General features: G+C 44.1%; 1 protein-coding gene across 4 annotated transcripts in view; it reads right to left on the reverse strand.

Moving 5' to 3' along the window:
- The window catches only part of NPAS2 (neuronal PAS domain protein 2), a 105,858-nt gene extending 93,300 nt beyond the window's left edge, over positions 1-12,558 (reverse strand). For 3 of the 4 annotated variants that reach the window (XM_071430796.1, XM_071430795.1, XM_071430794.1), the window contains exon 1: positions 11,011-12,558. In XM_071430796.1, coding sequence (XP_071286897.1) covers positions 11,011-11,303 — 293 coding nt within the window. In that variant the 5' untranslated portion in view covers positions 11,304-12,558. Of the gene's footprint in view, positions 1-60; positions 85-11,010 lie in introns of those variants that run through there. The other variant, XM_071430797.1, reaches the window with a different exon arrangement.
- Between the last annotated feature and the right edge of the window lie 12,536 nt (positions 12,559-25,094).

Here is a 25,094-nt window from a genome sequence, read left to right on the forward strand (position 1 = left end):
TTCAGGAAAGAAACTCAGATGAAATTCTGACTAATGAAAAGCATGTGCTTAAGTGTTTACCTGAATAAAGCTGCTCTGCTGAATTTGTGCGAAAATGTCAAACGCATGTCAGGCAAACTCAGGATCTTCCACAGCACTCCTGTTTGCAGAGCCTCTGCCATGAAAAGCACTGTATCCCAAAGGGGGAAAAAGTTTTTCCTGGAGAGCAGCCCAGAACGAAAGGAGCCATCAGATCAAAGATAAGTCTTACCTCCCCCACTACACCCCTCACTTCCCCAAACAGCAGATCAAGGCAGAGGAGGACTACAAAAAAGGAAAAAAATAGATTCGTTTTCCAGCAGAAAAATGAGACGTTCCCCTGACTCCCTTGATTTCTCCAAGCAATACAGCTAGGAGCAGGCTGTTGCTTGCCTGGAAGCTCATAGACCACAAGATGTGAAGTCATGGAGTGCCAGTGTAAAGTTATTTATTGGCATCTTCCGCCGCCAAGCCACTTCACAGTTTGGCAGTACGCAGGAGGGTGTTCAAACTGACCACAGCAGGCTGACCTTTCTGCTTCCACAGACAGAATGGTCTCCAGCCCCCATGATTCAAGAAGCCATGGATACTTTTGTTTGTTGGCCATTATTCATTAGATTTGGGAGACCAAGCTGTTTAAACTCAAACTTCTTGAAGCGAAGAAAAAAAATGTTGCACATTTTACATTATGTCTTGAAAATATGAAAGCTTGCTGCAATCTTCAAACACAATATTTATGAATTGGTCTTTCAGCCAAATCCACTTTTGCATAAGGATATACAGCTGCTGGTACCCAAAAGTATGATAGCTCCCAAATATATCTTTGCCATTTTTAAAATCATTCTAGGGGTTTGAAAATAATATTTTCTTTCATTGTAAGCGAAATCTCTAGCTCTGATGTTTCAAAGACAGTCTGAAATTAGCTGGGTTTTGTGTGTGTTTGTTTGTTTGTTTGTGCACAAGAATAATTGATTAAATCAGCACAAGCGTAACTGATTATACACTCTAACAAAACTACTGAAGAATTCAGCAGCAAAACCAGCAGTATCATGAAGAGCTATATCCAGTTTTTATGCTTACATCTCCTATATGGAATTCCCTCTTAATTATACAGTAGCAAATTTGAAATGTGTCATCACCTCGTACCACTGGATATCACAGATTACAAATGAATGTAACCTGAATTTTTCAACATTGTTAAATAAATTTTTTTAAGATGTCTCTTTAAACTTTTTCATTAAAGGGGAAAATTTGCATAGAAGAATATTTAAACATTCACAACTTACAAAGAATGTCAGCCCTCTTTCATTAACCAGAGCAATGACCCTCTAATAGTTTCACACTGAGAAAAAATATGCAGAGAAATATGCCATGTCTAATGCCAATCAGGACTTTGAAAAAATATATATATTATAGACTGGTCAAATGAAATGTGAAATTCAGACTTAAAAATTGAACTTTCATCCTTCAGTCTTCTGAAAAATAATCTATTTTTAATGGAAATAGAAAAGCTATCTTTATCAAATTTCTCATTCAGCTGACAACAATAAATCTATTGTTCAGATGTAGTGGAAATGGGTCTTTGGAAGAGGAGGGTTTTAAGAAAATCAAACAGAAATTGCATCAAAGAAGAAATGCTTCTTTAACTGTCATTACTCTCTATATATAGCCTGCAGTTTTTGATTCGTTTTAGGTTTGCCAGAATAACAGGCAATTGGGCACCATGAAAAATTATTTTTTTATCATTCCCATAAGAGAAAACGTATTTGCTTGTTTAAGGGAGAATAAGCAAGTTTAGTGTTATGTCTTTTGCTTTAAGAAGTATGTCTGCAGGGATCCAGATGCTGAGAAGCAGAAAGCTGATAGCTTTAGCTTGAAATGCTACACTGTACATTAAGAAGCCATATACCGACTATTTATTTCACAAGCATGAATTAGGTCCTGTGACAAAGAACAGAACTTTCAGTCATTTCAGCAAGAAAATAACAATACTTGGCACTCTCCAAAGGTTTTCCATCTGAAAAATACAACAGTTAAGAGGTAGCAGGGTGAGAGGGGGACTGAGCCACTGTGCAGGAAACCAATGGAGCTGGGACATCCAGGGAGAGCTCCAAAGCCACCAGGTGTTGCACATCTGGAAGCAAAGTGACAAGGTACTTACTACCTGATGTATCCTGATCACCACAGAGGTGATCAATGCCCAAAAAACCCCTTACTGTAGCTCCTCTTCCTGTCAATGGCCTGTGTAGCATCTCAGAGCCCCCTGCTTTGTGCCCCTCTCTGACACCTGGTTATGACTGGCACCCAGAATTGTTCATACCCTACAATACTCTGTAAAGCTGTCCTAGTTTACAGATCAGAGAAGTGATGCACAGAAAGCATTATGTATGTGGTCTAAGCTCATAACATTGCACAGTAGAAGAATTATGAATAAAACCCATTTCTCTGGAGATTTCCAATTTTGTCACCCTCAACAAAACCCCTTTTACACAGACTTCAAAATCCGCAAGTATTTTTTTCTGACTGCAATACTATGCCAAATATTTATTTTATCAGTCCAAAACTCATTTTACTGAAACCCTGCATCAATACTTCAGAGGAAACGCTAAGATTCTACCCAGAAGAAGAGGAAGGATTACTGAGATGAATATTGTGCAAATAAATCTCTGCCTGGATCACCAATCTTACAAACTGCTGCTTTGCCCTAAGGCAAGTACCTTAAAATAAGCACCTGTACATAGAAGGGGTCTAAGCAAGCTAAATGAAATTCCTGGAAACATGCATGATGTATATCAACTTTTTCCAGTGCTGTAGTCAGTGAAGGTGAGAATAACAGACTGAAAGAGAGTGCGAGACAGTAAGAGGAGAGAAGAAAGGAGGGGAGGGCAAGGTGGAAAGTAGAAGGTGCTAAGACCTGAGAGAAGTAAAAAGAAAAAAAGATCCTAGTAAAGGAAGCTAAAGATTCAGAACCAGAAATATAAAAGGAGAGGGAAGAGTTAGAATACAAAGTGAGATAATTTTAAATTTTTAAATTAAAAAAAATAATCAAACCCAGAAAGTGAGAAAATTTAGACCTTTTAGAAACTCAAGTCAGTAATTTTCTGTCAGCCAAACTCTCCTTGATTTTTGCCTTAATGGGAGTGGGAGTTTTGCCTTAATGAGGACAGCAGGACAGGCACCAAATGCAGCTTCATTTCTTATACTTGAATAACAGCGAGACATAACAAGATATTCTGTTGTAGAAAAAGATTATGCATTTTTGAGTAAATATGGATGTTACAAGCCAGGCAGTATAAATGTAATTGCTACAACGAGCTGAGTTACCTCAGTGTGTGTCAGCTGACAATAAGGTCCTTTGTGCTGGAAAGAAAGAAAAAAGATGGAAAAAAAATGACTGGTGCCACTCTACAAACAATCAAATTAAAGGCCCAGAATTATTCCAGCAAAGCTCCCATTGATTTCAGTGACAGCCCAGAAACAAAGAAGATTCTTCAGTCCTTCTTCTAAAATATATAAATACAGGAATGACTATGAGTGACCTATTTATTTTTCATCAGTCTTGCTCTTGCTGAAATTGTTGGAAATGCACCCAGCTGCTTTACAGAACTATTGTTTGATTAGGCTGTTTATGTGAAACTATCTATCCCAAATATTGTATTACTATACGAAAAAAAAGGCATTGAAAAGTAGATAGGAGAATAAAATATTCTTGTCACCTTCACAGCCAAAGATAAAGCAAATTATAACAACTCGTTGTTTATCTGATGAACAGGATGAAGATTTTGCCTGAGTAAATAGTGGCCTTAATGGTCCATGTAGAAATCATATAGTTGTCTTCCCCTTTATAAATTATGAACTAAAAGAACCCTCGCTGGAAGTGTAACTGGAATGTGGGTATGTCTAATGCAAAACCTCCAATTTAAAACCTTTTCCTGTTTTATATGTCAAAACCAGGAACAGACAACATACCACAAGTAAAATTTATAGAATTACCAATAAAAACACCGAGAAAGATATTTTGTATGAGAATTAGAAATAACAGAGAAATATCCTATCTCTAGCTGATCATGCTGCACACAGTATTGACTAAATTTTGCAAGCATACTGTTCTTATGCATAACATGGGAAATATGTCAACTCTCCCAAAGTATTAATGAGAGGTGTCCCACCCAAACTAATAAATCTAGGGCATGTTTAAAGTCAGATTTATTCAGTCACTGACTCAATCAGATAACCAGGAATGCTCAGGTTTTGCATGGTTACATCCACCTGTTGATTTAGAGATTACAGGTGGAAGCTGCCTTATTAAAATTATACTCCAGCTTAAAAATTTGACACACCTAACAGAGAGAATCAAGAGAAATATAGTCTGGTCTGTTATCGATGATAAAAGGATAATAAATGATCAAACTCAATTATTACTGTTTGCAGGGCTAACATTATGCTTAAAGAAATTCATTGCCATCTGCAAGCCTGTTAAAATTGATTACAATTTTCTTGTGCTGGTTTTCTTCCCAATGGTTGAATAGCATTGTCTGTTTTTAAAGGAAAAAAAAGCCCCAAAGATGCTTGAATAATAAATTGTTTATCCCTTGATAGAACAAACCATAGTGATGAACTTTAAGAATGGTTACCAAATTAGAAATGAGAGTGAAAAACAAGTACTTTCCTGTTCAAGGCTTTGTTTTTAATGTCTTTTTATTTTTAACTAGATTGAGTGCTGATTACAGAAAATTCAAGGCTACCCAGACATCAGGCTGCTCAATTGACTGGAAAGTTTGATGACTTCTCTGAAAAGTGAGGTCTGTGTATGAAATTAAGTCAGTATCACTGGTTCTAGATAATTTAAGGGGGAAGAGAGTAAAAGGTTAATACTGCTTATTAAATAATGTTAAATGAGATCAAACAAGACATGCAGGATTCAGGAGGGCTCTTGGAGCTCCGGTTGTTTCCCCAGGCTGCTTATGCAACCTTGTTTGTGCAGGCAGTGCAAGGGCCTGCCATTTTATTACATAAGGTAGCCCAAAAATATACAGCTAGGCAGTTGTGAGCTCCATTAAGTGCTGCATTGGAGTTGCTGTATCAGTTAGCATCTGGAAATTTTAGGCAACTACCAGAAGGACTTAAGACATTGCTGAGTTTGGGAATGGTGCTTGTTGTTTTAATAGCAACAGACCTCATCCAAAAGCCAGCAAAATGCCATCAGTGTGAGCTGTATTTTAATACATTGTGCTTTGACCATCGCTTAAGTAAACAGGAATACAGCCTTTGGTTTAGCACAGCCGTCACAAATGCAATCCATGGCTTTAAAATCTGCCTTTCAGATGATTAAGCAAATTGTCTGGTTTAATAAACAGCAGTCAACACAACATTTCTGTTTTAACCAGTGCTTAAATTCAGTGGATAACTGAAGAAATTTAATTCCCAGTCCTCTCATTCTCAGTTCAGAATGTCAAGGCCTGGTCTTGTAGAGACAGATGAAACTCTAACTACAGCAACACCTTGTCAGAGAAAATGCCCTCCTTGGCCCAAATCCTCTCCCTGGCACCAAGCAGCAGGGAAGGCTGGGGAAGCCTGTGTCAGCAGGGTAGGCATGTAGCAATATTACAGTCTCCCAGCAGGAACTTCTTCAGCCAGGCACTGTATCTCATTATTCAATGCCTTCAGGTGGGATTGCTTCCCTGAATGAAGTGCTTTCTGAACCTACTTGAACCCAAGAAGATAACCCTCACCATGACTGCACAGCTCCACAACAGGACACCAAGGAGGGCTCTCAAGCAGTATACACAGCTTTTTGGAGTACAGTTCTGGACCATGCCTTGGCTCTTCTTTGGAGCACTTCAACCAGCTCCTCCCAACCAGCCTGTTCCATGGCAGATGTGCTGTGATGGAGCCAGCTCTGAGCAGGGAAGGTGCGAGCCACTAGCAGCATCTTGGCTTTGGGAACTGAGGGGGGCCAGATGCTGGTCCATTTCGTTTTGCAGAGCAGACACAGGGAGACCTCCTGGCTCAGCAGCCCCTCTCAGCCATGGCCAGACACAGGTGCTGAGGAGCAAGTACAAGAACAAGGCAAACCAGTGGTGGTTTGCCTTCAGGATACTCACCAAGCTTCCAAAATATGCAGCTCAAAACTTCCTATGCCAGAGGCAGTGGTTTTAAATTTAATAGCCCTTGATGGATTTCTCTTCCATGAACTCATCCAGTCACCTCATTAGCTGATGTAACCTCTCAGCATCCACATCCTGTGGTGAGGAGCTCAGCAGTCTGACCATGCCATGTGAAGAGCAATCTCCTTTTGTTTCCATTCCTGCAACTGCCTGCCCAGTGCCCTCTGCTGCTGTGGCTGTGATCAGTCACTCCTGGTTTGCCTTCTGCTTTGCTTTATTTTACAGATGTGTGTTGCATCACTTTATCAGCATTGTCAGTCCTGAGACAGGAGTCACTCTGTTTCTCTGATCCCCTTTGCTACGACACTCCGAACTGTCTCCCTTGCCATTAGCCATCTCTGATGTGGGGAATCAACAGCACAGGACACTGAAGATAGAGCACATTGCAGCTGCTACCGTGAAATAATGAGGATTCTTTTTTATAATTTCCCATCATTTAAAAAACAATCTTAATGTTCTATTTCCCTTTGGTTTTTAACTCACACCTGCACATTGCATTGATTTTTTTTTTTTCCCTGAGTTGACCAGGGAAGATTTTGTCTAAGTTTGGGCACCTTCAGTGACCTATAGCAATTAATTTCTATGATTATAGATATATTTTCTTCTATTTTTTTTCAAACTGACATGCATATTACATTTATATCACACGAAGATACTCAAGGAGAAAGGCTGATTGAAATGTTCCAGTAGATGACACTCTGTCATGCCAGCACTTTGTGTACATTTTGAAATTAGAGGTTTCATACCTGAATTTCCAAATTTCAGTTCTGATCTCAAACATACATACATGTCCTCTCAATTTTTTTTCCCATATCATCATTCCACTTGGCTAGAAATCTTCTATTTTATGCAGATCCCTAAGAATGGTAGTAAAACTGCTGAAAAACACCTTCTGTCATAATCAGGCCAGCAGAAGCCCAGCTGTTATACACAGACTTGTGCCCAAGCAGGACAAGGTTAGATAAGCACCCTGCTCCCACCATTTACATGGTCATTTTTGGAGTATCTTGACACTCAAGGCCTGCTACCTGCCACAAAGACACAGGAGAAAGAGATGGCATTGCCTCAAAGTGCTTGGTGGTAAAGGAGAGAACAAGAAACAGCAGGCAGATGGGGTACTATAAATCTGGTATTATAGTATGGCAATACTATTTCCTAGTAACAAAGGTCCAAACTCACCAGTGACCTAAGTTTTGTGAGAGCTTTATTTTGCTGAAGTCACAGGTAGATTTTCAGACCGAAGCAGGATTAAAACTAGCACTAGGGATGCAAAAGACTATTCTTCCCAAATGTAGCAGGCAGCCTGCAATAAACACTCATTTCTGCCATGGTCCTTGGATAAAGCAACAGAAGTGTTTTTACCAAAGTGTAATTAAAACCAACGTTTTGGTTGGACTGAGCTGTGCCTCATAGTTTGCCTTCAGGGGAAAGAGACACAGGAAGAGCAGCATAAAAACCAGTATTTATCCCTCTATCCCCAAAATGTACGTCCAATTTATGTGGACGAGGCCAAGAAAGCCATTTCCCTAAATCCCTCAATCTAATCTGCCAACATCCCAGAACCACCACAAGATAAATGCAAGGAGCAGAGAATGAACCACATCTGCAGCTTCTCAGCTCCTTGTTCAGAGTATGAGCCTATATGACCCACATCCCTTATCACCCCCTTGCCTTTCCTGCCCTGCAGCTCTTGTAATTTTGAATTCAGCTGGCAATATACTGTTTCACATACATACATGCATACATATATATATATGTATATCTTCTGTGTCCCATACCATGTCACAATGGCTTTAGTCCCTCCCAAAAAACAGCAATACCAAAAGCAGCATTGCATAAATAAATCCGCCACCATCTATGCATTCTGCTTAAATGCTATTACATGGTGTTTCTTTTTCAAACTTCATTAGTTAGACTCATAAAATCATTTTATCAGCTGATGCAGATTACCTACTGAATTAAATTAGCTAAAATACAAATATTTGCATGGCCTCAGCCTACCTTTTCAAGAAGTTTTGTTATGATCAAGGATTGACAGACAGTTAAACCAAATCCAGAAAAATTATTTTTTTATACAGACAATGATCCCTCTAAAAAAATCTGCAATTCAAGTGCATCTCTCCTAAGAGCCTAGACACAAAACTATAAACACAAATGGAAGTTACCTAAGTTCATCTAACACGGAAAGAAAAGCAATTAAATGCACATAAAACGTGTATTTGGCTGTTATTTTTAACTGTATGACATTTACCAATCCAGGGGAGAGGAAAAGAAGCAGAGGCAGGGGCTGAAACACACAGCAGGCAGTGTGGGGAGGAAAATGAGAAGGATGAAAAGGTAGTAGTATCACGCCCTGGTTATTGAAAGAATGGAAACCATTGTGGTTTTGCATGCTCAGATCTCCTGTCCCTGTACACCACAAGTGTCAACTTCCTTCTTTCCACCATGCCTTCTCTTGTCCTGGGTTTACTACCTCTATCCTGCACCTTATTCGCAAGATTTGTCATCTATGACCCCACAAATCCTTTGTCTCAAATCTCTGCTCTTCAATTTCTCCATGTATCCATCACCAGTGCTTCTTCTCAGAAGTGGGACCGTTCGAGTCCCACAATTTTTGTCACCATGCAAGTGAATTAAACAGTTTCCTCCTCCACCCTTCCATGGCATTGCCAGACACACTCTGCCACCGAAGACACAGTTGAGAAAGTCTTCGATTCTCCCTCCTGCACTCACTGTAGAAGCAACACCCTGGAAGAATAACTGGGGGGAAAGTCCACTCAGCCCATCAGCCACCAGCTGGAGGGCTCTCATCCTTCCCAGGAAGAGGAGCAGTTGCTCAGCTCCTAACAGTGCTGGGATGTTCAGCATGCCTTGTGCTGAGAGCATCTTCAAGTGAGTGCAATGGTCAAGCCCTCAACAAGTTTTCTCCCAAGAGCACACGCCCTGAGCATTGTGATAAAATTATACTGGAGAGAAATTCTGGAAGATTCTCAGAGGATCAGCAAAAGACACACCCCCATCACAAGATGATCCCAAGAAAAATATCTTTTCCCTGCTCCAAAACATGATGCCACGAGAATTTAAGTCTCAAAGAAAGTGTTTCTTAGCATAGTGAAAAAAATTCAGATTCCCAGATAGAACAAAGTCTCCTAATGCAGGATAGTAACCTAAACCATCTTCATCAAATACATTTTCAAAGACCAAGTTTCCATCTTACCATGATCTCAGAAATAACCAAACCACTTAATCTGAAACTTCCCAAAGACTGTCTTCAGTGGACACTCAACCTGCAAAATACCAGCCTAGGCTTAAGCTTAGCAAAAAAACCTGACAGCAGAGCATTGTACTAGAAAGCACTAGCTAATTTTAACTGTAGACAACATTGCTGCCTATGATGAAAAAACAACTCCTTCAAGGGCTCTTGCATGCTTCAGGGTAGAGATTTGGGCAAAAATATTGTAATTCTGTGGCTTCAACCCTGCAAATGTGCAGGAAGGGACCTTTATTCGTGAGGGAAAACTAATTTAGGAAAGCTCACTTTCTCCAGGCTTTGGTGCAGGGCACAGAAGTGCTGCCAGCTTGGGGAATCACCCTGATGTCACATACCTAGTTCTAGAAAACCTTCATTTTCACATCTTCAGTGAAATAATGTACGTTTTGGCAATCACATTCTCCAAATACCCCTGGCCATCTCTGCAGAGATGAACTCTGCGTTCATACTCATCTACTGAAATGTATGCAGGATTGGACCCTCCACCAGCTGACAGCTCTCGGAATCAGATGTGGATCAGTGGATGATGAGCTGGCTATGTCTGGACACTGTGAACTCTAATTATTTAGCACCACCAAACAAACTAAACCCGCAGTTTAGGGCATTAACATCTCACACTGGGGTAAATTAGATAATTTTCCACTTCAAGAGGCAACCACTTGTTGAACTGAATGCTCAGGTTGGCTGTGCCCATCCGAGAGATCCTTACAGCCCTTCAGGAGGTTTAGCGCCATGAAAAAATCCAAGTTCCTCTGCTGGCTGTAACGCTTATAACCGCTAATTATTTCTGAGTCACTTGAGTGAAAGTAAGCTGCCATCCTGTAGACAGCTAGGGAGTACGGAGCAAAGTTTCTGGATGAGCGTGCTTGTTAATTGACAAATCGGGCTAGTGACCATAGAGGAAAACACCACGGCACAGCTCCGTGTGAATCCGGTGCTGCCGTTCAGCCGTGTATTTAAGGTTTACCCCGCTCCACACAGGGATGCAAACACGCGGGAGGGGAGTTCTGCGCAAGGCTGCAGCAGCAGCAGGGCTCTCCCAGCACACGACACAACCCCTGCTCCCCCCGGGAGCTTTCACCCATTCAAAATCCCTACTGGTCCTACTGGAAGTTTTCCTTGAGCAAACACCTCCCGGTCGCATCGCAGACCCCGTTCCAGTCTAGCTTATAGGTATCACCAAAGTCAGGAAACGTTCAACCACACCATAACGAGATGGCGAGGAGGACTGCTTAGGGGACAACTTATTTTCCAAACGGAGGGGCCCGCCCGGCCGGACCCCGCCAGCCCGGCCAGGACAGACACGCCGCACATAAGCGGGCTTCCCACGGAAACTTTCCCGCGGCAGAGCCACGCCACCCCGCACCACCGGGCACGTCCGTGACCCCCGCGGAGCGGGGACACCGCGGAGCAGATCCCGGCCGCCGCCGCGGGGTCACGCGTGGCCGAGCATATCCTGCGAGGGTGCCCCGGGCGGGCGCCCCCCAGGCGGGTGTCGCGGGCGGGCGCCCCACGGGACGGAGGCAGGGTCGGGGCCGCACGGCCGCGCGTTACCTGGGGTGCCGGTGCTGCGGGAGCGCGGCGGGGAAGCCCCAGCCTCCGCCGCCGCTGCTGCTGCTGCTGTCCGCGGTGGCCACCTGGGCGCGGGAACCGCCGCCGGTGCCGGTGCCAGCGAGCTGGATGCCGCCGCTTTTCCGGTGCCTCCCGGTGCCGTTGCGGCAGCGGCCGCCGCTGCTCCAGCCGCGCAGGAGGCCGGCCTCGGGAGCCGGCAAACTCTTCCTCGCCGACGAGGAGCCGGGGACACTGCCCGCCTCCTGCCTGCCGCCGGTGCCGGTGCCCTGTCTCATGGTGCGCGGGGCCGCCGCATGCCGCTCTGCCGCCGCCCCGGGCGCCGCGGGACCCACGCGCGCCGGGGCCAGGGGCTCCGCCGGCACCGGGAGGCCGCCGGGAGCCCGGGCTGCTGCGGGGGAGTGCGGAGGCCAGAGGCCGGGGGGGCTGCTGGCTGGGGCTCCCGCTGGGGCATTAAGTTGGACGCGCGGCCTGGAGAGGCAGGGCGGGCGCGGGGGCTGCGGGGCCGATAGTTCTCCGCGAAGTTGGAGCCCGGCGGGCGAGGCGGGGGCATCCTCTCCGCCGGCCCTTCATCGCCGCCCGCCGCCGCCTCCCCTCGCCTGCCCCCGCCGCCGGGCCACCGCCCCGCGCCCTCAGCCGGCGGCTCTGCGGGGGCGCGCCCCGCGCCCCGCGCCCATGGGCGCAGCCGCGGCGCCGGTGGCAGAGGATCTCCCGTGCCGGTTTCCTCCGCCGCTCGTCGCCTTCTCCGGCAGGGAGCGGGGGGAGCTGGGGTGGGGGGGAGGGGGGTGAGGGCCGGGGGGCGCCCAAACGCGAGGCTGTTGCTCAAAATGGTCAGGGAGGGGGAAAGGGACCCCGGCGCTAGGCGCCCCCCTACCCGCGGTGGGCGCCGGGAGGGCCGGGCTGGGGCGGTGGGTAGCGAGAGGGCTGCAGAGGAGCTCTCCCGCCCCGGCTCCTGTGCACAAGTGCAGGGAATGTTCCACTGACCTACATATTTTTCCAAACATACGTGACCTTTTTTTTTTTTTCTCTCTCTCTCTCTCGTTCTGTGGGAGGAGACAGGCGAGGATCCAAGAAAAGGAGAAGCTGGAAAGAGAACGAAAGGGGAAGCAGGGAAAAAAAACCTCAACCAAAGAGCCAGCCCCGCATCAAGGATGGTTTCACACCGCCGCCGCGAGCGAACCCCGGCGTGCCCACGTTTACATATGTCTGTAGCGATATCCCCGCTCCGCACCGGCGGACGGCTCGGTAGCCTGACCCCGGGAGCCCCCGGCGGCGCCGCCGGCCCCGCCGAGCAGGACTGCGCCCGGTGCCCGGCCCTGGCTCCCGGGGCGATCCGGCGGGACCCCTGCGCGGCTCCGCTCGGCGGGCTCGGGACGCCCTCCCCGCTCGGCCCCCGCCTCAGGGGGCGATCCCGCGCCCTGTCCGTGCCCGCTGTCCCGGCGGTGGTGGCGGCGGGAAGCGGGCCGGAGCGGGGCACGGCACCGTGCTGCCCCGGGGCAGGCTCACGGCCTCGCCGGGCACAGGCAGGAGCTCCCGATCTGGTTATGCAACGGCGCACAGGCAATTGGAGCAAAACCTTGACAGAGAGCGCTTTTTTTTTTTTCTTGTTTCAAAGTAGGTCATTCTTTTTAGTCCCTGTTTTGCCTTTTTTTTTTCGCCTTTTTTTTTCGCCTTTTTTTTTTTTTCCTCTAATACTCGTCCTGCAAAGTGGCCAGTAAGAGAGAAGGCGGTGTGCTCGAGCCCGGTAGGAGCTAGCTGGCGATCGGAGACTTGCTCTTGCCTCGACGGGCACTCCTGCCGGTTTCTGGCGGCGGCTCCGGAGTTGCCCTTCTTTCCCAAGGAAGGCAGAAGTGGCCGGGAAGCGGGGGCAGGGCTCGGGCAGAGCCCGCCGCCTCCTCGCCGCTCCCGGCCGCGCTCCCCGCGCCTTCCGCCGGCTCAGCCCCAGGAGCCCCCGGGCCTCGCTGGCTATTGCCCCCTGCCCGCTGTCGCCCTCGCACCGCCTGTGTACCCGGGGCTTGTTCGCACTGCTGGCAGACACCTCTTTCACCGGCAGAAGGGGTTTCTCCCCGAGATACAGTATGTGCTTTCGGGAGAGTTGTAATTTTTTCTGTTCATAGGAGGGTTTTGTTGGGGAGGGAAAGCCCCCGTATCGAGGTGCAAGCTGTGTCCTTTCCAAAAGGCCTGACTGCACAGCCATGCCTCTTCCAGTAGAGTTTGTGTGGTGGGCCGGGCGCTGTTTCCCCATGTCCCCCGATGACTCCTTTTGTAAAGACACGTTAATCCTCACAAAATATCCACCAGCAGAGAACACTGCCCGCTCCGGGTATGCGTCTGTGGATGCAGCCTGTGAACTGATGGTTGTTCCAGCTACCTGGCCCTTGTGGGGAGCTGTGCTGCCTTTCCCACTACCCCCACCACCCAGCTCACCCAGTTATCCCGCCGTGATGTTTGCCTCCTGCCATACACCTTACCCAGCCAGTTATTTGATCCAATTCAATCCCCAATGCAAATGTGAATAACTACAAGGTATGGAAAAATATTGTGCTCCTTTGCTGAGCACTTTTACACCATACTTTATACAACAGGCATGACTAATGTCGAAAGGGTAAAGTTGTTTACTTTTAACCAAGATTAAATACAAAACTTCAAAAAGCTCCTCCCTTCCTTTGGATGAAACCCAGCATTTTTTCCCATTTGGAAATTGTCAAACAGTGGTTAAACAATCCTTTGGCAAACAAGTAGTGCCTGAGGGAATAAAGCATCAGATACATGGGGAGTGGAATAAAAGACATTTATTTTCCTGAGGTACTTTTCTTGTGTTGCACAATGAAGTATAACATAAAATCTTCAAGCCTTGTAAGGTTAGAGAAAAGGAACTTCCCATGATTATATACACTACATGATTTGATATTCCAGTCCTTTCAAAAATCCTTTCCCCAAACCAACCCTGTGCTTTCAGAAGCTGGGAAGCCAAGTACCTTAAGGAAAATACCAGGCTGAGAAATGCAATCAGACACACACAGGGGCTCATGTACAAAATTACATCTCTATCGTGCTGCGTTTTAACATCTTCCCTGTGAATTTCTAAGGACACCATTGCACAAGTGAACAAGTGAGACTGGTTAAGGTTTGTTTCTTAATTCATTCCCTAGGTTACCAGAGTAAACTTTAATTAGGGCAGCAAAGAGCAGAGCGGCTGAGGGTGAGGCAGGCTTTTCCCAGCTCATACCTGAATCCCATTGTGAAATACCAGCCATTCAAAACACAAAGCCTTTCTCTCCGTCCTGTGACACATGGAAAATAACCAAATACTGTCAATACCATGTTTGGCTTGGAAATTAACCAAAGGGTTATGCTAGATGCTACGCATAAGAACTTTAGGCAAGGAGCCCAGCTTCAATTTTAAAGAATGAAATCTTTTAATAATAATGAAATATTAGTAAGCAACTTTTCAGACACCAGGAGCCTGTGATCCAAAGACACAATCCCTTTTGTTTTGACTAGAATAGGCTGGCCAACCTTCACGGCCCAGAAACAAGGCAAGAGGGTTTTCAATAGGCTGTGAACCACAGGCTAGGTGTCTCCCAGTGAGAAGGGCCAAGGGGAAGAGTCTGAGAGGACAGCAGCGCCCCAGGGACTCTGCTGCTCCATTGTGGCAAGACCATGGGAGGGATTTGGGTTGGGTGTGAGTTCAACCCAGACACACTGTGTTTAACTCTGCTGGTTTGCTTTCTCTTGCTGCCAGGAGTTAAATTTAGGAGGTGCTGCCACTGCAAGGCGTAGCCCTTGGCACAAGACCTACCTTGGACATCCCTTGGCTCCAGAGCCAGAGCCTGGCCACCACAATCTGGAAGCAGAGATCTCCCAAGTACCTAAAGGGGGCCTACAGGAGAGCAGTGGAGTCACTTTTTGCAAGAGCATGTAGTGATAGGACAAGGGATAAAGGCTTTAAAATGAAAGAGGACAGGTTTTGATGAAATATTAGGTGATTTTTTTTTTTTTTTACTGTGAGGGTGGTGAGGCACTAAAACGTGTTGCCAAAGAAGTTGTGGATGCCCCATCCTCACAGTGTTCAAGGCCAAGTAAGATGGAGCTTTCAGCAACTTTGTCTAATGAAAGATGCCCATGGCAGGATGATCTTTAAGGTACTTTCAAATCCCAAATGTTCTGTGATGATTCTCTGATTGCCTGTTCTATATAAAGGCTTTTAATTTTCAGCAGACACCAATAGATGTTGTGGGAAAACAGGATGCCATTTGCAGCCCATAATTTAAATGTGAAGCCTACATTCAGATTAGTGTTTGTGTAGAGGTAAATAGGGTTCTCCCAAATAATCATCCTCTAATCAACATAAATGGCAACAGTGGTGCAAAAGTCAGAGATGGCACTGTAGAGCAGATGGAAAAAAAATAAAGGACCCACAAACACCTGACCAATTCCACTGAATATGACTGTTCTCTTTAGTTTTCAAGAAAGTAAGGAAATGGACAAGGATTCATTTGATTCATATTAATTAGGGGGCACAACAGACTTTGGATCATTTTTCTTACCTTACACGTTGAAAGTGAGAGCAACAGGAACAAATAAATGGCAAATAAATCAAATGTCTCATGTAAGTCAGAGAAGTCAAACCAGCTGTGTCTGCTGGGAGCTCTATGCTTCTTTCCAGACAGGCTGGCTGGAGGAGGCAAGCATGGGAGCACAAGGACAGATGTGAGGAGCTCCTTCTTTGGGTAATGTACTTCTGTAACCAATTTTGTTAGAGATTTCTGCAGGGCCGAATAGTCTTGTGGGGATCAGCATTATTTTTCATTCTGCGGCTTGCAGCTTCCTGAGGGAGGGAGAGGTAGTGCATACTTATCAACCAGCAGCACAGTCTTCAGAGCAGGGAAAAGCAGAGAGATTCCACAGTGAAATGGACTTCAGATGCATCCTACTGGAGCTGCCCCAAGCACTGGAGTAGGATGTTTGATGGGTCGTCAGGATCTATTCCCCTAGAAAACCAAACTCCTTGTTTTTCTGCATGGTTATTACAAGAGAAGAGAGAATTTGCTGATTTGAACTTCAGTCAGATCTGGTTTGAAAAAAAAAAATCCATTGCCAGGGTTTTCATGGAAGAACTAAGCCAGGTGTACAATCTACCTGAGGGTTTGACTTTCTCAGCTTATTCAAAAAAGGGGTTGTAAGTTTCTTTTAAGTGGTTAATGCAAAGAATGGGGAGGAAGAAGGCGTGGGTTGAAAAATTAGTTGCAAACCATTGAATAGACTTGCTGTCTGGAAGGGCTGAGATTGCAGCTGGGTGCCCAGAAAGCCCTAAAGCTTGCTTGCAATCTTGTGGCTAAGCATGTGCATCTTTTCTGGGAAGAACTTCCCGACAACATGAGCTGTATGTGTGCACTCAATTGCCACGGAGCACACTGCATGTGTGTGTGTGTCAGCCTGGCGAGCCAGGGCTCAAGGCTGTGGAAATAATTCCTTGTGTGGGAAAGAGATGATCCACTTACCCTCTGGCTGACAGCAGTCTTTGTGCCAGTGCACCCATACAAGACCTTTGGTTCACTCATAGCAGAATGGGAATACATCTCATGGGAATACATCCAGTTTCAGTGGGATTGTGTTGGTTAATAGGAATAAGAAACTATGGCATGGCTGTGCCTGGGAAAAAGACTCTGTTCTCAAATCAGGCTGATGGAGTTTGTTCAGATTTGAGAGCTGTTCAAGAAAAGGAAGCTCAAGCTCGAACCCAGGAGTAAGGGATCTGCTATTTTTGCTCTCGAAGTCCCAGTGAAATGGAAGATTATAAGGGGTTTTATTGCTACGACTGAATTAAGAACAGGTGGGAGAAGTCTGAATGCAAACACAGCATCTTTGTCCTAACCTTGACTGAGAATAAAAGACTATTGCTAATAGTTATTACGTTTAAAATCTTACATTACTGTTGCACTGTGTTAGTACTTTTTTGGCAGGCATATATTCCTGTGGACCTGTATAAAAGTTTTAGTTCCTGGCCAGTTTTACAGAGACCTTCTACCTCATGCAGAAGCTCTTGATGAGCAGAAGGAAGGTGTAGTTAACTGTTGCCTCTCTCCTTACATGAAACAGCCTGATGGCCATCTCCAGTGATTTCAGCAGAAACTGGATTAGGCCTGGATTTCATCATCACAGTCAGGATTCCACAGTTTTTCAAATAATTTTGATAACTGCTCTCCCTCCTCTTTTTTTCTGGGTACTGATTTTGCTCACATATTTGAAGTTATACTACTCACAACCACACACTCCCTCTTTCAAATTCATCTCAGCTTGCTTTGATTCTGTGCGACACTCTGCTCTTGCACCTACCTTAATCTCATGATGTAATTGCTAGTCACAACACATGCTACTAGAAATATGGATAATTTAAATGTGGAAGTTTAGTAAAGAACAAAAGAAATATAAAGAAATATTCAAACTCAGGGGCATAGAATCTCTCCACACATATTCAGCTCTGTCATCTATGATTCTCAAAGCAGTAAACAACTATCATATCGAGACAGTGTGGAAGTCTGAATTTATGTGCTGTTATCAGATTCATTTCTTCATTGTGTCTTTCAATCTTTTTTAACCTACTGCAGTCCATGGGCACTAGATGTTAATGAGGCCTTAAGTGTGTTCTTCCTTGGGCTAGTCCTTGCTCAAACAGATACTGAATTCCTGGTAACAATTAAAAAAAAAAAACACTCTCCTAAATTAAACCATATAAAAATAATTTACTTTGCTGTTTCAAACTCTTAGTTTGAGCATAGTCATACCATTAAAAAAAAACTTCAGAAAACTTTTTCCTTTAAGCTAGATAATGTCCTTTCTCTATTGCCAATGAAAATGGGCGAGTTCATGAGCTGCTCTTCCTTTTTTGTGGCTGTCAGCTCTTCACCCTCATATTGATGCAAATGTGGCTCTTATTCTGTTGTAACTGCCCCAGGAGAGTGTCAAAATACAATCAAAACAATTTCAGTAATGCAAAACCAGGTGAGGTGTTCCCTTGATTTTGCAAAGTCAGAGATGGGGCTGCAAGAACTTGAAGGATGCATTTGGCTTCCATCTCTAGGGCAGGTAGTGCATAGATGTAGCTTCTAGCAGAGGCTGTGATATTCCCCTTTCACAGAGCATTGCAGGAGGAAAGGAAGCAGAGGAAGAGAAAGTGTTAAAAAGGTAAATATTGACTCAAAGAAAGGAGATATAAAGGAGAATGTGGGAGAACTGTAAATGAGCCAGAGAGGATGGAGAAAAATTCTTCAGCAACTGTAATTAGGTTATATTTCGGAAGTAATTGCAGTGTTCCAGCATCAGCAGATACTGTAGGCAATGTTTGCCCCCAGCTCTGTTTGCTGAGAAGGCAGTGAGTTGTTTCAGCCTGCAGGGCCTGATCCTGGTGTGGTGGCATCAATTGTGCACAGACATAGCCCAGTGAGGCAGCCAGTGTCCTCCCTCTACATGCCACTGGGAGCAGCCAGAAGAAGGTTAGCAGGAAGCGGTGAGTGCAGAGATGAAAACACAGTGGCATGTGTGGATGCAAACACACAGCCTAAGTGAATAATATGTATTTAAATGAGCTGCTGCTGCAAAATTGTGTTAGGAATTTAACACCGGATAAAAGATGTTTAAATTGTCACCAGTATCTGGCTGATGCTGCCACCTCTGCATAGGGGAGGATGAGGCTGGACTAGTGCCTGCCTCCTCACCATAGGCTGGAGCAGTAAGTGGGATGCAGGAACTGCATTGCCCTCCGGTTCCTTTAAGATACACTTCTCCTGTGTAAAACCAGATTATATAGGCTTTCTGCAGGGAGAATAGATTTCACCTTTAAGTCTTCTGCAGACATTTTACATTAGCAGTTCATGCACCATCAGAAAATCAATTACCATTGGTATTACGTGCAGATGAACAGTGCAGAGTAACAGAGAATTCATTTTACACAATGCTTTTAATAAAATGCTAAATAGAGCAAAATATTTTCCAAAGGGCTATTTATAGGATCTGTGTAGGAAGCATATCTCCAAGGGGAAGTTTGCACCTTTGTGATTTGGAAGAGGACTCTCAGAATTCTTAATGCTAACATTGGTCAAGAATATATTTCTGCCAGACTGGATTGTAGACGAGAGCAGTGCATCATCTATAGTGCAATAGCTGTCACTTCACGTGGAGAAACACTTTTCCTTTCAGAAACAAGAGTTTCACACACTGTGTTGTTGTAGTGCCAGTTGTTGCAAGACCCTAAAGTAACTAAATTACTGCTTCATTCTTGACACTCTTATCATCTTTTCCTGTTCTTGAAGCCAACACAGTTTGCTGATTAGATTTGCTGCATGTATTTCAGTAAATCATTTACTTCAGCACCTTGTTAGAAACAGACATCTGCAACAGCAGTCCTACTCCTACCTGAGCTTGGGTATGTATATGGGGCAAAGAAAGGGACTCAGGTGGTTTTATCAGGAAGCAATTATGAAAATAAGAACAGAAATGCAGGGCCAGACCAAAGTATGCTGCCTCTAACTGTGGCCAGAAAGAGAAGTCTGAGGAGGTGAGTAAGAATAGCACAGGCATACACTTCCCTGGAGTGGTTTCTCAGCCATCAATGGTTTATGCTCAGGAGCTTCCCATATGCCCATGTAACCACCATAAACAACATCTTCCTGCAGGGAACCCCACAGCTTAACTATACATTTTATGAAGAGCCATCTGGTTTTGCTCAATTTGAACCTGCTGGTGTTATTTGGTATCTTTTTGTTCTTGGGTTGGAAGAGAACAATCAGTCTCTCTTCAACCTCTTTATGCTCTTTGTGGTTTTATAGACATATGGCATATTCCCTCCCAGTCATCACTTTTCCTAGCATGGAAATTGCTCTGTGTTTTTGATCATCCCTGTGATTCTTCTCTGAATGCTTTTCCACAGTATTTCCTGTAAGGTGAGGACCAGGACTGCATGTAGTGTTCAACAGGCAATCCAAGTGCACACACACTAAATCTGTACAGGTGCATGATGATGTTCTTGCTTTTCCTTCACTAATATTTGCTAGCACAGGGCTATGGCTCTTGTGTCATTAAGACCTTTGGAGATGCGTAGTAGTTCAGTTACATGGCCTCAAGAAGGGTTCTTTCCACTTACCTTTTATTTTTAAAATAGGCTGTCTGAATCCAAATTAATAGAAATTTGTCTTAATCTATCTACATATTTCGTTGTATTGAAAGAAAAGAATGGCTAGAATATTGATAAAGGGAAAATGTATTCTTATTTACTGTAACTTCCAAGATTTCTGAAGGGGCTATATTTAAGTACGTATGCAAAAACCAGCCATTTTGGGGGGGAAGGGGGATCAATCACAGAAAGCTTGAATAGCAAAAGGAAATGTTTCAAAATGTTCTAAACTTGTGGGAAAAATGTATGACAGGATAGAATAGAATAATAAAAGAAATCCTTCCACAATCTCCTTGCAATAGAATGTACTCCCTTCTTTTAAACGTTTTTCTTAGAGCTAAAACTGATGAAACCATGAGAACAACTAAAATAGATGAATCCTTCTGCCAGTTGCTATTACAATCTATTACTTGCAGGAAGGAAGCCTTTTTGTTTAAAAATATCCTCCCTGCCCTTAAAGATGCAGTGAGATGTTTGCATTACTTGAAATCGGTTGTAAATATCGTAATTACCCAGTTCCTTTTTCATTTTGCAATCCTTGCTGGATGTATTACTGTAAATCTCTCAAATTTAATCTAATCTGTGCTGCTACTACTAAGTTAGACTGATATGGCACTATAGAAAACCAGCAGTGATGACCTAAGTTTCAGTCCAACATTTCCTACTTCCAGGATAACTGATACCTATTTCCCACTTGGTTCCACTAAGCAAACCACAAAACTCCCCAAATTCCCCAGCTGATGCCCACCCTCAGGTTTTCCACCATTTTTTCCTGCAGCATTGGCCTGTACTCCCTGCCACCACCCTGTCATTAGTCTGACAACCCCAAGCCAAGTGACATGGGGTACAAATATTGAACTTGTGCCTTAAAATGCCTTTCCAAAGTTGTGCCTAAGTATCTCCAGCTGGTTTAGGAGAGTGAGTGAAATGGCCTGAAAGCTTCATTTCAATTAAAATAAGCTCTGCTCCAGGTCTTCTTGCAATAATCAGCAGTGGCATTCAGCTTTCAAAAGCTGATGTTAATGCTTTATTGGCATGAGTGTGCTGGCCTGTTTTCTACTTCTGAGAAGCACAAAAAGAGCTCTGGTCTGCATCACACAAACAGAACTTCATGTTTTAAAAACCTTTGATCTGAAAATTTACTACCCTTACCACTTCAGCTTGGCTTATATATTTGGAACACTTCCATGGATATACAGACATTTCTTTGGGCATGATGAGCTTTTGACTTTTGCCTTTGATTTTTTTTAGATAGAGAGCTAAGATCTTTTCTGTGAGCATGCCTGCCCCAGGCAGCCACTATTCACAGTGGAAGCTGAGTAACATTTTGCTATTCAAACAGAAATCTGAGAGTGTTGTACAATTGCAACAATACGAGACCAACATGGCAAGATGGCATGGAGCCATTCATTCCTGCCTGGTTAAGAAGGAGGCTTTGGGAAAGGCAGGTGGAGAGAAGGGTATTGACAGTATGTTAGCAAGGCATGAAGCAAGGCTTGAAGAACATGTGAGGCATTGAGAAAAGGAGAGATCAAGAAGATGGGATGAGATGCACAGAAGTCTGTTGGGAGATATGGACTAAGACTTGCAGGGATTTGGTGTGACCTGGTGATGTAAGCACTTTGCTGAGGCCCTGGATACTTCAGCATAAGTCTGAAGTTCAGTGAGCTGCTTTATTGCCACTGAAAGGTCACTTCACCTCCCCAGCTCTCAGATTTCCCCCCACCCCCAAATCTCTTCCTGCTCATCAGATAAGCATCAACAAAAAATTGTCAAGAGAGGAGGAAAAGAAAGATAAATTATGCTGTAGCTGAACGATGAGGACATGGGACTGGAGTCAAAAGATTACATGATTCTATGTGTTTTATGGGAAAGGGATGAGACAACTTTAGCTCCCTTCAGAAGATCTGACATTGTTATGTTCAAAGCTCTAAATGCAGAGACATGATCCTGGAGATGAGGTACAGAACGTGCAGCACTCAGCCAGCATGAAAAAATCATTGCCAGGTAGAGATAAATGTAGCAGAGTGAAATTATATAAACCCCTCTCCCTTGGTCTTTAGCTGCTAAAGAAGGATGGGGCACTGAGAAACCCCTCCTATTTGATGGGGCAGAGCATAATCAGCTAAACTGATCCTTTAATAGTGCTCAGGGAGAAACACATGCTAGTGCTGCTTTGTATTTATTTTTCATTTTAATAATCAAAGTCAGCTATGTCTTCATGGATGTATTTGAGTTTGCTTTCAGTTCTCATGTATGTGATGCTATGCCTTATCTTGCTCTGGTGGATCAGTTTGTTTCCACAAGGTTGGCAGAGTGAGGAAGAGCTGCAGTCTGAGCCTTGGATCCAGCTACACTCTCCATTGAAATGGTACCACACACTGGCACTACAGTGTAGGATTCAGGGTGCACCCAACAAGGGAGAGGAATGATGCATTTGACTCCAGTTTATCAGAAGGCTAATTAATTACTTTATGATACTATATTATTCTACATTACATTACATCTAAACTGAATCTGCCAAGCACTCAACTGCACTCAACTGCCCAGAATCTCATGACTGTCGGCCGACAGTTCCAACACACCCACAGATTCAATTGGTCAGTGAATCAAAACACTCACACCAGAATCTAATTACTAATTCTTTTCAGGTAAACAATTTTCTACAATGCATTCTACTTATGAACAACAAGAGGAGTAGCAATTGAGATAAGAATTGTTTTTTTCTTTCTCTGAGGTTCAGAGAATATGAATCCCAGAAAATATCCTTGGGAAGTTGTGCCTTACTTTTCTCTGTGAAGAGAAATGTGGCTACACTACAGGCCCAGGTGCTGCACCCGTGCCCTCTCAGACCCAGGTGTGAATGCAGGACTTGGGATTTAATCAGTGTTAGAGACTTTCAGACAATAACTGCAACACATCTGGAAATGGCAAGCTGTTTATGTAAACATAGCCATAGTGTATCTCTTTTCAGAGAGGCAGTATCCAGGATTCAAAAAATCTTCTGAAGTTAGGAAAAAAGCTTGTGTGCAACCTTGGGAATTCACTTGGTTGTCAGCAGCTGGTCAGGCTTCCTGATGCCAAAGTACAGTCCCTCTCTGTACCAAGGAGGGAGCTCCCAGATGATGTCATGAAGGAAATACAGCAAACTGTGTGCAAATGAAAGCATTGAGCTTTCCTGAAGAAATTGTTCCTTTCACAGAAGGAAGAGCTATGGTCTGGTGTAGGGGAAATCTGAGACTCCTAAACATTCCAAATCCGTCCAGCATAGACTAATTATTTATAATGTTATAGACTTTAGCTGAAATTATTAATTACTTCAGCTCCCCATTCAAAGACTCCAAACTGTGTCTACCTGTCTACCTAGGCTTCTGCAATAGCCACTGGAGATCTAAAGACTACAGTCTGAGCCAGGGTAGTTCAGCTAAGCAAGTGATGGAATTTACCTTCTAACAATGTGAATTTTATCTCTCAACTCCATTCTGTGTTGACTAAACTTCCATTGACTCTAGTGGAAGCTTAGACATGTAGCTCACATATCTATACTGCATTCAACTAAATTTAGGCATCCCTATCAGCAGCTAAATCCCCCTCTATAAGGTTTATTAGGTCAGACTCATCAGGGCAGGTGAGTGGCCTTCTGTTCTGCATGCATTACCTCAGTGCAGAACTCATATTGTCAATACTGAACATTGAAGTGACAGGTCTGAAAACAGAATAAATTGCTTCAGAATGTTATATATAGATTAAATGCATTTGAAATTTCAGATTCCTGAGAACTAAAATGAAATGTCTGAAGGAACACCTGAATGCACCATCCAAAGAATATGATCCTGAAATTGAAGGAAAAATAATGGGGCTGATTGCCACCAAAACTTACCAGAGAGGATGAACTAGACCAAAGTTAAGATCTGTTCAAACTCACACACAGTTTTCAATGCAGACAGTCAGGAAACAGTCCAAAAGAGAGTGACCCTTCCCCTTCTGTGCCGTCACAACTTCAGCAATCAACAGCCACTTGGGTACTTCATATGCTGAAGAATGCATCCAGACAACTTTGTGTAGCTCCTCTGTGGGCTCTCTCCTCCATTAAGTAATTCAAGCTCTTTTGGAATTCAAACCCCTGTTCCTGTCTTGGAACCCCTCAACATTCACTTCTTCAGGATGAGAAATTCAGGACCTACTGCTGTGGCACTAAGCTCCACGATTTAAATATGCTCTGCGAAAAATCTTTGCTTTCCCTTGATTTTCTTCTGATGTGTTTCTCAGAGGTGCTGCCTTGTTCTAGCATAAGATGAAATAGTGAACTGCCTTTCCCCACTCACCTTCTCCATCACTTTTCAGATTTTATAGATGTCTATTGTAGTCTGTCTCTGCCAGAACAAATGTTGTTTATAATAGCTGCAAATGTTTGAAAAGACACTGGTTTGTATGATAATCAACTCTAGGAACCCAAGCAAAAGCTAACTGTAGAAAGACACCTCTAATGAATATAAAATACCTAGGGATTTAAGACTGGATTTTGTCCCAATAAAGTCCTTTGTTTTGGTCAGACATTTTTAGTACATGAGTTGTTGGTTCCTGTGAAACAAGACGGAGGCTGACTGGAGTCTCTTTCTCCACTTGTTTTAGTTCTCACATGAGATGCAAGGTATGAAATCCTTACCTGTTCACAAAACTCCCTCAGAGCTGAATGCATTGCTAGTGGTATCTTTAGCTTGCACTTGTAGGGAATGAAGAAATGAGAAATACAAATGCATATTGCTAACCACTAGTTTAGATAAAGCTTGTATGTAATTCACATTAACTTAAAACCTTAACAGGTTTCAGTCACCAGAGGATATTTTGTTTAATAGCAAATTTTAATACAGCCATAATAAAATGCAGAACCCTAATC

This window comes from Agelaius tricolor, unplaced genomic scaffold (assembly GCF_023055355.1).
Source record: "Agelaius tricolor isolate 1412-34295 unplaced genomic scaffold, bAgeTri1.0.p SCAF_7, whole genome shotgun sequence".
NCBI lineage: Eukaryota > Metazoa > Chordata > Aves > Passeriformes > Icteridae > Agelaius > Agelaius tricolor.